General features: G+C 43.4%; 1 protein-coding gene across 2 annotated transcripts; it reads left to right on the top strand.

Annotated features, from left to right (window-relative positions):
• The first annotated feature begins 6635 nt into the window (after positions 1-6635).
• Positions 6636-14356, top strand: Rbp4 (retinol binding protein 4). Of its 2 annotated transcripts, none has more exons than XM_026397398.2 (6): positions 6636-6730; positions 7034-7162; positions 7272-7408; positions 7550-7656; positions 12465-12677; positions 14052-14356. In XM_026397398.2, the coding sequence occupies exons 2-6, from the start codon at positions 7052-7054 to the stop codon at positions 14084-14086; spliced, it is 603 nt and encodes a 200-aa protein (XP_026253183.2). In that variant the 5' UTR covers positions 6636-6730; positions 7034-7051; the 3' UTR covers positions 14087-14356. The 2 variants fall into 2 exon arrangements, with proteins under 2 accessions (XP_026253183.2, XP_026253182.2); XM_026397397.2 differs by lacking the exon at positions 6636-6730 and adding an exon at positions 6806-6926.

The raw sequence follows: 14356 nt of genomic DNA, 5'->3' as shown, positions 1-14356 counted from the left end.
CCTCTCAGTAACATGGAGTGATTACTGTTTTTTGCTGTTCCTTCTCTAGTGGGTCCATAGGACTAATTTTGGCCAATGGACCAGAGGCAAAAATGCCACTTTCCCATAGAAAATAATTAAGTGCCAATGTGAGACCCTCCCGTGTTCTGTTCCCCGTGCTGCCATGTTAGTTTCAGTGGATTCACTCTTCAATTCCAGAGTGAGGAGGTCAGGGAACAGAGGCCCCTGCTGACCTGAGATGGATGTGTAGCATGAGGATCTTGTTTGCAGCCTTTGAGACAAGAGGGCTGTTTTTTACTGCATCTTAGCTGAGTGAATTCTGATGGGTACACTTCCACTGCAGGAGATGTGGGGAATGAAGAAGGCTTGGTCTCAGCGTTACAAGTACTTGTAGTGTAGTAAGGGAGAAGAGACTGGTACATAAAAGCCATAAACCATAGAAGATAATATCATAAGTGCCAGAAGTGACATAGGTACACATGGCTTTGAGATTACAGAAGAGTGGGCGCAGGCAGGGTGGAGGTCAAGCATGTTCTGGGTGGTATCAGCAGAGCAATGGCATGGCATAGCCTAACCAGGATAGTCTAGCAAGAGATGAGTATGGAAATGTAGATTGGGCCCAAATTACTGGGGCCTCAGAGTTAGGCTGAGAATCTTGAACACTAGAAAGTTTGGATCTGGGAGGTAATATTATTAGGGTTCTCCTTTACAAACTTAATCTGGGAGTGCTGAACAGGAAAAATTGGAGAAAAGAAACACTGGACATCAAGATAGAGATTAAGAAGTTATACAGTAGTCCCCCTTATCCAGTTTCACTTTCAGAGGGTTCCGTTGCCTGCAGTCAATTGGAGCCCAAAAATATTTCATGGAAAGTTCCAGAAATAAACAATTTATAAGTTTTAAATAACTTTTAGTACAGTGTATTGTTATTTAATTCTATCTTATTATTTGTTCTATTTATTATTTGTTATAGTTGTTAATCTCTTACTTTGCCTACTTAACAAATCAAACTTTATCATTGGGATTATATACAGGAATAATACTTATAGGGCTCAGTACTATGTGTGGTTTCAGACATATGAAGAATATCTTAAAACATGTCCTCTACCAATAAGGGATCACCATATTGCATTTGGCCCATTATCAAATACTCTAAAAAAATGCATATAGGCATTGAACTTATAATTCTGGTTTTATGAATTTATCTTACAAAATAATAATGTATATCATTAATGCAGTTACAAAGGTTCTTATAAAAAGCATGCTTATAAAAGATGTAAAACACACACACTTGTAAAAGATTAGAAATAGCTTAGATATTCAATAATAGAAAGTTGAATAAATAAATGCCATCCACTCCATAGAACAGAGAACTACATAGCTAATAATAGCAAAGTTGCAAAAGTCTCTTTATTGATATGAGCAAAAATTTATAATATGAAGTTAATTACAAACTAGTATCACAACATGTTTCCATTAAAACACACATACACACACAGCCATACCTATCTATCTATCTATCTATCTATGCACACACCTGTATATATACCAAAATGTAACTCATTATTTAAAAGTGGTGGGACTTAAGACACTAATTTTTGTCTTCTCCTTTGCTTCCCTGATTTCTCTAAAGTGTCTATAGTGAACATATATCATTTATACAATGAAAAATGTATTGATTCATAAACAAAATCTTTGAGGCTGTCTCTATAGTCTATGGGTGAGGTTGCTTGGGTATGAGGAAGGAAGGGACAAATGTGAGACCCAACCCAACCCAACAAACATGAAGATTAAGCAGTTATTCATTAGAAAAAGTAAGCAAGAAAGGAGGGCTCCTGTGTATTGGCCAGTGGGATGGTTGGAATATTTGTATCTCCCCACATTCATCTGTTGAAATCCTAACCCCCAATGTGACAGTGTCAGGAGGCGGGACCTCTGGGGGATGATTAGGCCATGAGGGTGGAACCCTCAGGAGCAAGATTGGTACTCTTCCAACAGGGACTCCAGAGAGCTCTCCAGTCCTCTTTCCATCATTTGAGGATATGGGAGAGAAGTGGCAATGTGGACCCAACCATGATGGCACCCTGATGTCGGGCTTCCAACCTCCAGAACTGGAGGAATAAAGTTGTGTTGTTTATAAGCCACCCAGCTGATGCTAGTTTGTTAAATCACCTGACCTAAGACAAATGACATTTTATCAAGCAAAAATTTTCAAACAGGGAAAACTAGAAGCCTCAAGATCCTTTCTTTGTGTATTTAAAAGTTAAAATCTAGACAAATGGGGCTGGGGCTATAGTTCAGTGGCAGAGCTAATACGCATGAGGTACTGGGTTCCATCCTTAGCTGCACATAAAAATGAACAAATACAATAAAGGTATGCTGTCCATCTTTTTTCAAAAATCCAGACAATTATTAAATTTTGCATATTAATGTAGACGTTAAATAAAAATTTCAGGCAGTCCTTTTAAAAACTTACAGATGTAACAAAGAATGCTTTAACTTTCTTAAACTTTCTGTTTAACACTTTGACATTTGTCAGAGGTATTCTATATAAATGAGCACCTGTAATACTATCATTGCTAAAATTGTCGATTGCAGTTAACTATTTCTACAAAAAATTATACTTATATAATAGACAAAAGATATGCACAGAAAGTCGAAGTATCAACATGAAAAGCAGCAATAATGTCCAGGGCTGACTAAGTGCATTTCTGATCCTTACATTGAACCCACTCTTCAGCCCCCACTTAGCTACATGTTGTGTCCTGCCATTATGGACAGGAATTTCAGACATAGTCTGGCAACCAATATCACGTTGCTCCCAGGAGAGCCTTCTGCCTACATCTAATTGATAGGTATAACCAGATATTCTTGGAGACTATTCAGCAGGGGGGACCCATATTATTTTCACATAAATTGATGAGATTGACTGAGATCACTGAGGTTTCAGTGACTTTGCAACCACTGTGGGGGGGGCGGGGGGGAGGGAGAACCTTGTTAGAAAGATTATTTGACACTTTATACCTGAAAACATTGAATAACTAACCTCTTCATTTTTCAATCAATGACTTGGATATCTTTGAAATGTAGTCAGATGATAAATGCTACCTGATTTTTTTTATTTTTGACTTTTCTTGGCTTCTAAGAAAAAGCATTATCTCTTAGATTTCTTTTTGGGATGTGGATGTAAATATCACATTATACAAAATGCTCAATTTCAAGAAAGAAGATAAATGTCTTGCATTAGCTCCTCTTCCTTCAATTTTTATGGTCAAATATTTTTCAATATTTTCTAGGAGTTAAATGACTTTTTTTTGGTTAGAATTAACATTAACTTCTGTTAATCTCAATAGCTAATCCAATGGAATTTTATTTCTCATTCACATAAATTCATTTGCCAAAGGGAACCAGGCTGTTGGAAATTCCACCAGTAAACAATGAAAGAAGAAAAGAGAGAACATGGATGATGGGTCGGGGCTAAACTGGCCTGACTGGGAGTGATAAACAGAACATTTCATTGACCAGAATTTAAGATTGTGACTTTATAGAGCTTTGGGAAGGGGGTACAGGGGAGACAAGGGCAGGCAGATGTAGTCCCCAACTTTATACCACTCCCCTGTAAAAATTTTCTGGTAAAACGACAAGTAGCCAACTTAAAAAATGCTAAATCCTGAGAATGTATATATTAGAAAGGGTGATATCTGATCAGGACTTTTTAAACAAATGCTTTATGAAGTTTATACAAAGTGCTTAATTTCAATGAAAAAAAAATTAAATATCTGTGGATTAAGCACCTACTATGTGCAAGTGTCTTGATGCATCTCATGTAAAAGTAGGGGAAATGGACAGATACCAAGATGATCTTTCTTTTCACGAAGCTTGGCAAGGGAATAAACTTTATGTGCATTTTTTGTGATTCATAAGGTGTAACTTCATAATTTCACTTATAAAGAAAAGGAAAATGTTTGCAAAGGAGATATTTGTTTTTGTTTTCTTATGAAATTATTTCCCTGTAGAAAATGTGAAAAATACAAAAAGGTACAAAGAAAACCAAATGTGTCTAGTCCCATCACATCAAGGTAACCGTGGCGAACATTTTCCCTTTTGATATTGCATATATATGCATATTTGAAAAGTTATTTTGTGAGGATGAATGTCAAAGCATTGAAGTTAAAAAACATCAGTTGACCTAAATTCACATATTTGTAATCATGAAGAAATCTAAGAGATAATGCCAAAATAAACTGTTTTTCTTCTTTGGTATCTAAAACATCAAGGTTCACAATTTTTCATAAGAAGGGGAGGGAAGGGGCGTGTTTTAACCACCTAACAAATAAACAAACAGATGTTGCTGAAAAATACAATCATCATAAAAATCCCCTGCATTTATTCAATATGCAGTATACCAGGGACCACCAGAGTGTGTTCTAGAGAAGTGGTTAGAAGGGCAGGGTGGAGGCATTGGGAAAATTTTTCTGGCAGTGATCAATTGTTCAAAGGTAATTGGCCTACATACACTAGGAGCTCTCTATCATAGGAGGAGGGAAAGCAGGAACAGAAAATCCTCTGCTCTGGAATGTTGAAGAGGGGATCTAAGCACTGCACAGGAATCAGAGAAGTGCCCAGAGGACCTTTCCCAGCCAGGGTGCACATATGGCCAAATGCATGGTTCCTGCAGGAAGGGCTCTGGAGCATACCTTATTTGAGTTGTTTGGGATTTCAGTCAGCTTTCATCATCCATGGGTTCCGCATCCACAGATTCAACCAATGATGAATAGAAAATATTTGAAGGAAAAAAAATTCTGGAAGGATCCAGAAGCAAAACTAGAATTTGCTGCATATTAAGCATATGCCGAATCCATGTGAATGGAATGATGTGTAGGCACATGCTGCTGTGGTTTCCCCCCACTGCACAGATCCTCAGGCTCCCTCTACTAGGGCTGTTTGAGCATCGGTTGCCCTGCGCCTTGCTTATGTGCTATGTAAGTAGGTCCATGATGGTTCATCACTACTAATTTTTCTTGTCATTACTCCCCAAACAATACAGTTAACAACTATTTACATAGCAATACACCATGATCAGTTCTGTATTGAACATGCACAGACTTTTTTTTTTCTTCTTGTTTCGGTCATCATTCCCTAAACAATACAGTTTAACAACTATTTACACTACATTTACATTGTATTAAGTATTATAAATCATCCAGAGATGATTTAAATTAACAAGAGGATGGGCTAGGTTACATGCAATTACTATGCTACATAAGGAACTTGAGCTTCCCTGGATTTTGGTACTGGGAGGGTGTCTGGAGCCAATCCCTTATGGATACCCAGGAAGGACTGTATATATATATATATATATATATATATATATATATATATATATATATATAGAGAGAGAGAGAGAGAGAGAGAGAGAGAGAGAGAGAGAGAGAGAGAATTAGCGCAACCTGAAATCTTAGTTAGCTTATTGGCCAGAAACAGGCTTTTACAACTTTGGGATAGTAAGGAGTTAATACATTATGAAAATACCCCAAATTATGAAAATACCTCAAAGATACTGTGACTCAAAGGCATGCTTAGAGGAAGGTGGACAGACCAGGTAGGTAAATGTCCAAAAGGCTACAGTCGGCTGAAGGAAGCCATGATATCTTTTCAAGGTTGTTTTAAAAAGTAACTAAAGGGCTGGTCTGGGAACCACTCAACTCCTTGTTTCTCAGTTTGGCACCCATTTCCCCCTCCATCTTCTATTATTTCTGACTGCAACAAATAGTTCATCTAGGTTCCTTCCAATTTGGGCCATGGAGACTCAGCTGATATTTTGAAAGGAATCTTAAGAAATTTCTTTGCCATATCACCAATTCTCATTCAGCCAAAATCTTGATTGCTTTGGTGAGATTAATGGAATGGAAAGAGAAAAAAAATGAATACATCAAGCCATGACGTACACCAAATACCTCAACAAGTTAGCAGCCCTTTGATTTAATTGACCCTTGACGTTGTAGTTTTTTTTTTTTTTGTTTACTCTTCTGTTGTATCCACTACTCTGCCAACTCCACTGTTTTGAAAATAAAACAAAATTCCAATATGGATTTTAAATAAAAATGCATCGTAAACAATTGGGGTGTGCATTCCAAGTGGTTTCAGGGAGTGCAGCAATGCAAGTAAGCAACTAACCGCTCCAACACCACAGTTGCTAAAATATTTCCCCTCCTGACCGGAGCAGCGTTTCTAGAGAATATTTAACAGGGAGCATTTTAATGCTTCTAACGATGTTGAAACTAAAGAACAAATATTGACGCAGAGGGCACCACAACTCTCCCCAAAGAGTAAAATACATCCTTTATGAAAGGAAAAAGCCCTTGGCCAAAATATCCCCCAAACCCTGCACAATTGGTCCTTAGAGGGCACAGGAGCCAATTTGGCACAGCCAGGACCTGGGCACTAATGCGCCAGGCAGCATCTTAGGTCTCTTCTCTCTCTGTGAGGCCAAGGTTTCCCCACCAACCCCCACTGAGCCTCCAGCCAGCGCTACTGGGCTTGGAGGCCACCCCAGGCCGCAGCTGGCGGCCGCTGGCACAAGGGCTGAGTAACTGGGCCAGGCCCTGGCCACGCGGCTGTAGAGTTTGGCCCAGTAAGGCCACCCTGCGCGGCAGCTCCCCCAACCGCGGGCGGGCGGCCCTGGAGATGAGGCTGGCCTAACGGGACCCTCCCTGCGCCCCGGGTGGCGGTGAGTCAGGGCGCGTTATGCAAGTGCTGGCCGGGCCAGCCCCCGGCGCCTCCCCTAGGTCCTTCACCCCGGGCGGTTACGAAAGCGCGACCCCCTCCCCCCGGGGCCATAAAGCCGCGGGGCGCCGGGCGGGCCTCGCCTCTTTTGCTCCACGCGCGCCCGGACGCGGTGGCTAGGCTGGTGCGCGTCTCCGACGGTGAGCAGCTGCCCGGCTGTCCTCGGGGTGGGCGGCGGCGGGGAGGGCAGCGGCGGGCCGGGTGGTCCGGTCCGGGGCCGGCGGTCACGGCGACGCGTCTCCCGCAGGCTTGACTCCCGGGCAAGATGGAGTGGGTGTGGGCACTCTTGTTGCTGGCGGCGCTGGGCAGCGGCCGCGCGGAGCGCGACTGCAGAGTGAGCAGCTTCCGAGTCAAAGAGAACTTCGACAAGACTCTGGTAGGTGTCAGCCCAGGAGGCCCCGGTGGCCCAGTCCCCGCTTCCTCTACTTCCCGGTGGCCGGTCGTGGACCCCCAGACACACCAAACCCCGGCTCTCCCTTTGGCAGTTCTCAGGGACCTGGTACGCCATAGCCAAGAAGGACCCTGAAGGTCTCTTTCTGCAAGACAACATCGTCGCTGAATTCTCCGTGGATGAGAATGGCCACATGAGTGCCACTGCCAAGGGACGTGTTCGCCTTTTGAGGCAAGTGGCCTCTGGATGGCCGTGTGCGTAGCTCCGGTCTGAACGCCAAACCCTTACTGGGGAGGGAAGGGAGCACCAGGGTTGGATGGAGGGAGGAAGCTCTTTGCTGGGTTTGGCTGAGGATCCCCTTGGCTTTTGCAGTAACTGGGAAGTTTGTGCAGACATGGTGGGCACCTTCACTGACACAGAAGACCCTGCCAAGTTCAAGATGAAGTACTGGGGCGTAGCCTCCTTTCTCCAGAGAGGAAGTGAGTAGTCAGCTCAGTGGGACCATTTTGGGGATGGGAGGCATACCTGCCAAACCACTGGGTTCCTGCTCCAGCTGCACCCTTAGGAAGAATGGCCTAGGGGAAGATGTGTGGGTGCAGGAAACCTCAGCCCCACCTGACGTTAAGGGATTGGGATTGGGAGCAGCTAGTTCAAGAAACCTGACCCAACTCAAAAGGATCTTTGGGTTTCCAGGTGCCAAATTCCAATCATCTACTGTGCCAGGGTGTGTAACCTGTTCCACACTTTGTCCTCTTACCGCTCCTTTGGGCTGAATTCCTGAGACAGCTTGACTGGGAACCCTAACAGAGGCTGAGACCCCCATCCAAGTTTGTAGGGAGCATTGTGCATGGGGTAGGCTCACTCCTCAATGTCCTGCCAGTTGATGTCGGGGTTCTGAGCCAGGCAGGGTGTTCTGAGTGTCCTGGCCTCTTCTCTTTCTCCCAAGTACTGGAGCTCCGATGCAGGGTGTTGAGAACTCTCAGCAGGGCATCTTAAAACTTGGCCTACTCATGAGAATACATTATTTGCTCTTTCTACTACCCCCCCCCCATGTGTCCTAAATTTCAAATCCGGAATCTACTTGGTAGCTAGAGAAATTTCAGGCCAGGAAGAGGCATGTCATGGAATCTTAGAGGAGAGTAAACCCTAGAGAGGGGATTCAGTATACAGATGAACAAACTGAGACCCGGAGAAAAAAGTGCTTTGCCCAAGATAACACAACAAGTTTGAGAGAGCCAATTCCCGAAGCCAGACATTCCAACGTCCAGGCCCAGATTGGGTGGTTCTGAACTGCAGAGTCTCCTAATACAGAGGGACCTTTGCAAAGTACCACTTGTGCTTTCTTGTGAGATAGGACCCAGGGACTGCTGAGGGGGCTGCTCTTCTATTGGTGATCCAGGGCAGAAGTGTCCTTCATGTCATTCATTGCTCTACATGTGATCTTTGACTTCCTATAAAGTCATGTTAAATGAAATTGCATTTTTTATCAAATTACATTTTAGTGCTGATTTACACTGTATAAGAGTTGCTTATCTATAAGGAGAGAGAGCTTTTTATCTTTAGAAATAATAAAAGTTATTTCAAATAGTGCAGCAAACTTCCTCAAGTGATTCATTTAGAGTAAAAAATACATTTTTTTTTCTGGTAATGGATTACAAAAACCAATATTAAGAGGTACAAGTTTCCTAATTTTTAGAAAGAATAAACCCATAATTCTCATCAGCACTTTGAGGTGTGCTCCTTAAAGGAACAGAATATGGTTGACAATGCATTTAGTAAAGGGATGGGGTGAGGAAGGACCTGATGAGGAGGTAGGGTTTTGTCTCTTCTCTCCTGTCCCTACCAAACTACATTAGCTCCACTTTTAACTCTTGTATATTGGGATTCTATCTAAGATTTCATTTGGAGGTGGAAAAAAAGTATTGAAATCTTGAAAGTGATTGCTATAGATATTAAGTGAGATAAGTATAATGTAGAAGGCTTAAGGATGAATTCCTTCTTAGGTTGCCTTTCAGAAAAGAAACGGTGCGCTGCATAGTGGTTAAGCCTGCCCTGCTAAAGTTATGCTACCTGAGTTCAAATCCCAATCCCAAGGATGTTTTCCTTGGCCTCTCCATGACTCATTTCCCTCCTCTGCAAAGTGGAGGTGGCCATAGCACCTACCTTATGGAGTTGTGTTATGAGGATGCCATGAGTTGACATGCAGAAAGCACTTGACCAGTGCTGGTGACACAAATTCTCTGTGCCTGTTTGATATTGTTGCTTCTTTTTACCTCTCCAGAGAGGAAATCATGGCTTTACTTTCTGAGTCTGGAGTGAGAAAACATACATTGGGTTCAAATCTCTTGTTTTACAAGCGAAGAAACTGAATTACTGGCCCAGGAGACACAGCTGGTTGGTGGCACTTAGTGACACCTCTTAGCTGAAGTAAAAGGGACTCTTGTCAGGCTGCATAACAATGTCAGCCTGAAATGTTTTCATTACTGTTTCTCAAAGTCAGGGTCCCTAGATCGTCTATATCTAAATCAGCTGTGGTGCTTGTTAGATGCAGATTTCTGGGCCCCAATCCAGATTTATTGAATCAGAAACTCTTGGGGTGGCCCCTGAAGTATGCTCCTTGAGTATGTTCCTTCCACATAAGGCAGTTTGAGAATTGGTGTAGATATTTCAATCCAGAGGGTTATCTTGGTCACTCAGGTATCAAGGCTTCAGATACCACTGACTTTGCTGGTCCATTGGACTAGTCAAGAATAGCATAAAATCTGTCACCTGCCTGGCTCAGCTAGACTGTGAAGCCTGAGAACCTCAGGAAGCATCTCTCTCGGTATCCCTACTTTGAATAATTGGCAGGTACAGGTTTAGGGAACTGAAGGGAAATTGTTCCAGAACCACAGCAATGATTTGACAGATTTTCAACAGAACCAGGTCACTAAGACAGTTTTTGATACCAGGCATTTTCTTTGATTGGGGACTAGCAATCCAAACCTCTAAACCAGTGTATACAACCAGTACAGTTGTAGACACAGCTGTAATGTAGCCCTACTTCCTGGGGTGGTGGAGGGGAGTCAGGGGCTCTGGCCACATTGTTGCTGCTTCCATCACTCTGCTTACCTAGTCTACTGCATGCAATTATTAGATGCTGTCTGGAAACAGTTGGGGTTGTCTGGCTCTCCAAAGGACCCTGCCTAGCTGCTGGATGTGAGGAGGCTGGAGAAGCCAGATAATTGTTGCTGCTCATGCAGATCCTCTCTTGCAAATACTCTTAGAAAGGAGAGTTTGGTCAAGGTTGTTAGGATTGAAACTCTTCATCTTTGAGTTATTCTGCCAAAAAGAACCTGGAGATAAACTAAACCAATTTAGGCTTTCTTTAAAAGCAAGAATAGTAGTCGACTTTACTAAAGCCATGGATTGAAAGTTACTTAGTTTCTATGTAGGAATTCACTCTGGCAACAATATTGGAAAAACATTTTTTTTTTTTTAAGCAGCAGATTTGCCAAGCTAATAGCTGCCTGGACCAGGAATGGAGGTAACACTTCAAAGGCTGGTGCTTTTGTGTCTGAGGGGCAGATTTCTGGGGCACCCATGATGACACAGTGATCCCATAACCAGGGAAGAGATGATTTCATCCAGGGATAAAAAGACTGCCCAGATCTCAGGAGCCTGGGAGGGAGCTCGCGGTTAGGCTGAGGCCCAGCAGCAGGCCCATGGCTTCTATTCTTGGCCCATCCGCTGAATAACTTTGCGGTCACTGCTGAGGCGTCTTCCGTCTGGGTCATCCTCTGAGCTTGGCCTCTGACATTCACCCAGGGACAGCCTGGAAGGTGCGGTGGTGTCTCATTCTTCCTCCTGCCAGGTTGGATGTGAGCTGAAGAAGTGGCCCCTTCCCTGTCCTGTGTTTACTTTCTTTACTGGGCCTGGGTTTGTACTAAATCCCATCTAGGCTGGTACTCCAGAAGTCCTCAGAAAGGCACCCCCAGAGGACACATAGGGTGACCTCTAGAGCCGGCCCCACACTCTCCAGTGCTGAAGTCTCCATCCCCTCTGCCTTCCTCCAACATGGAGCTCCACGTGGGCAGATCATCCCTTGGGTGCAAGACACAAAGGCCTTTGGTTTGTTGTCCCTTCTGGTCTCAATCTACCTAGTATCTGGTGTAGGGGTTAAGTATGTGGATTCTAGAGTCGCACTCCTGGGTTGGAATTCCATTTCTGCTCTGCTTTTTGTGATCCTAGGTGAATTATTTAATTTCTCTTTACCTCAGTTTTCTTATCTGTAAAATAGGAAGTGGTAGTATGCCCTTTGGGTTCAATGTGAGAAATAATCGAGGAAACACATGGAAAGTGTCTACACAGTGACTGGCACATAATTTAGTGCTCAGGAGGTAACAGCCACAGATACATGTCAATGAGAATGTCAAATTAAGTAGAGAGATGTGGCATTTTTATCCAAATATACTATATTTGGATAAAATATTCTATATTTGAATAAAACTTGAACACATCGTTCCTTCTCTGTGGCAAATCACTCACATATATTCATAGTATTTTCCATTCTGCCTTTGTTGATATTTTTACTACCTTTATTTATACTTAATCTTCATTGCTTATATCCAACATTTGAAGAATAAATGTGGTCTATTTATTATGCCACTGCTGGAAGTCCTGAAGTCCACACATTCTTAGAAGGAGTTGCTGATGCTGGATAGTCACCTTCCTGTGTCCCAAGGCAAAATCTTCTCTCTGTCCAGCGCAAAGAGTTGGGCTCCTAAGCAGGAAAGAGGGTGGATCCAGCAGAGCCAGGATCATCAGAGAGGCGTCCTCCAATGGACTGAGGTGGGAGGGCAGTAGGTCAGTGAGAGGAGTAGGAGCTAGCACCTGTACATCATCCCCAAAGACAGGTCCTGGTATTGGGGCTAACATAAGTTGGTGGCAATCACACATTAGACAAAGACATAGATACTATTGGAGGGTAGATGGTGAAGATGGCGGTAGATGGGTTTGTTCTATGATTTTGATGGGCTCACATTCTCAGCGGTCTTTTCTCTTGGAAAGATGCTATGTTATTTACCATCAGGGAGAGAGTGGATCCTGGACATAAATGTGGTTTCCTCTGTGCCAGAACTTTCTCCATAAAGAAAAGCAAGATCCTTTCTTGTTTTCCTGGTTTTGCAAAAGTTGTCAGAAATCTCTTGCTTCCTAAGAAAATGCAGTAGGGTCCAGGTAGTGAGTTTCCAGGACTTCTTTCCACTGAAGGCAAGGTGTCACTTAACACTGGCTTTCTGGCTTGCAGTTGATGACCACTGGATCATCGACACGGACTACCACACGTTCGCCCTGCAGTACTCCTGCCGCCTCCTCAACTTTGATGGCACCTGTGCAGACAGCTACTCTTTTGTGTTTGCACGTGATCCCAATGGCCTGACCCCCGAGATACGGAAGCTGGTGAGGCAGCGGCAGGAGGAGCTGTGCCTGGACCGGCAGTACCGGTGGATTGAGCACAATGGTGAGTGACCTTTCCCCAGGGCTCAGGGAGACAGGTTCCAGCCAGAGAATGAATGCCTTGTGTCTGTAATGAAGAGAAAGTGGGAGTCTGGCGCCCCTCTGGGCCCCTCTTGGTCCTGCTTGATCAGATCTTTCCTTGGCCTTATCCCTGGGAAGGTTGATCAGAGGCTTTTTTCCAAAACCCTGGCACTTTTAATTAAGTAAAACACTTCCCTTTTATTCTGCTATCTCAAGCCGTTTCACTCCTGGCTCCTCTGCCCAGAAAAACCATTCTGATTGAATGAATATTTGGGGGGATTAAGTGTCCCTGCTAGAGACCTGGGCAGTGAACATGGCCATCAATGTAAAAATGTAAACAGAGACATCAACATAGCAAATGCAGACAAGAATGATGTCAACAAATGTTCTTTATTCTCTATGAAACCAAATAATCATTATATTGATTAGCTGGGTTTCCTCACTTTGGTTTTATGGGGATCCCCTGGAACAACCACAGGATCTTTTTATAGATATTACCCTTATCTGATCTGGACTTAAAAACTAGAGTGGAAAAAAAACGTGCTGTCTATTTTGAATCGACACTCACTCCTTTGGTTTCAGAATCCAGATAGGGTCACCCTAAAGTGTAGAAAAAGGGAGTGAAACTGAATGTTTCTGTTTGGTGTAACTGACCCATTACACCAAAAAGACAAAACAGACCAAACACATAAATAGGCATGGAAGCCTCACCCTGCAGGGCAGCCACATGCAGGGCTGGTAAAGCATTCCTCACAGGCACAGCCCGGAGCCCTTCACCTGCCGTCACCTCCCTTAATCCTCAGGAACACCTTGAAGTTTGCATTCATTATCCACATTCTGAGATGAGAAAATGGAGGCTAAGAAAGATCATGAACATTGCCCAAGATCTCTAATAGGTAGCTGAGTTGAATGCAAACCCAGATGTCCCTTGTTGGCACCACTTGTGACACAGGACATGGGACATGGTGAACACTATGGAACTACCAGCAGTAAGACTGAGATCAGGTTGACTTGGCCCTCATGTCCTTAAATAAGAGGAGCTCCCTGCACCCCCCCACCACCAGAATGCAATGAGGCACATTTGACAGAAACAAAGGGAAGCACTGTTTCATGCAGTAGGTCCTGTGCTCTCCGCCCCCTGACCCTGGAGACTTCAAAGTGGTTCAGAAACAGCCTGGAGAGTGTTTATGAATTGCAGCTACATCTGACTTTGAGGGTTTCCATCTGTTGTGGTGCATTCGAATGAAGAATCACATGAATGGAGCCGAGCTCCAAGGCTACCATGGTGTTCATTATTTACAGAAACACCTGGTCCGTCTTTCTGTTATTATTAATGGCTTTGTTTTCTGCATTTCAGGTTACTGCCACAGCAAAACAGAAAACCTTTTGTAGCAACATCAAGGACATAAAAGTTTCATTTGAAAATTTCTGATTAACTTTCAATCTTCACCTCTATTTATCTTAGGAGTTTAGTTTGTCTCCACTCCCGCCCCCCCCCCCGCCCCTCTAATCCCCTTGCCTTCCCTTGGTGAACATAAAACATCATTGCACATCAAAATCCACGTAGGAATGAGTGAATCTGCATCACTGTGGATCTTATGGAAGTTTCCCGAGACTTGGAATTCCAAACTTTGATTTATTAAAATATAGCTATCAGCTTCC

This window comes from Urocitellus parryii, chromosome 5 (genome assembly GCF_045843805.1).
Source record: "Urocitellus parryii isolate mUroPar1 chromosome 5, mUroPar1.hap1, whole genome shotgun sequence".
Taxonomy (NCBI): domain Eukaryota; kingdom Metazoa; phylum Chordata; class Mammalia; order Rodentia; family Sciuridae; genus Urocitellus; species Urocitellus parryii.
This window is presented reverse-complemented; position numbering and strand designations above follow the sequence as displayed.

Bases quoted from the DNA above. Each gene is read 5' to 3' on its own strand.
- Rbp4 (XM_026397398.2), top strand. From the start codon at position 7,052: ATGGAGTGGGTGTGGGCACTCTTGTTGCTGGCGGCGCTGGGCAGCGGC. The intron at 7,163-7,271 runs GTAGGTGTCAGC...TCCCTTTGGCAG, and splicing joins AGAACTTCGACAAGACTCTG to TTCTCAGGGACCTGGTACGC. The intron at 7,409-7,549 runs GCAAGTGGCCTC...TGGCTTTTGCAG, and splicing joins GGACGTGTTCGCCTTTTGAG to TAACTGGGAAGTTTGTGCAG.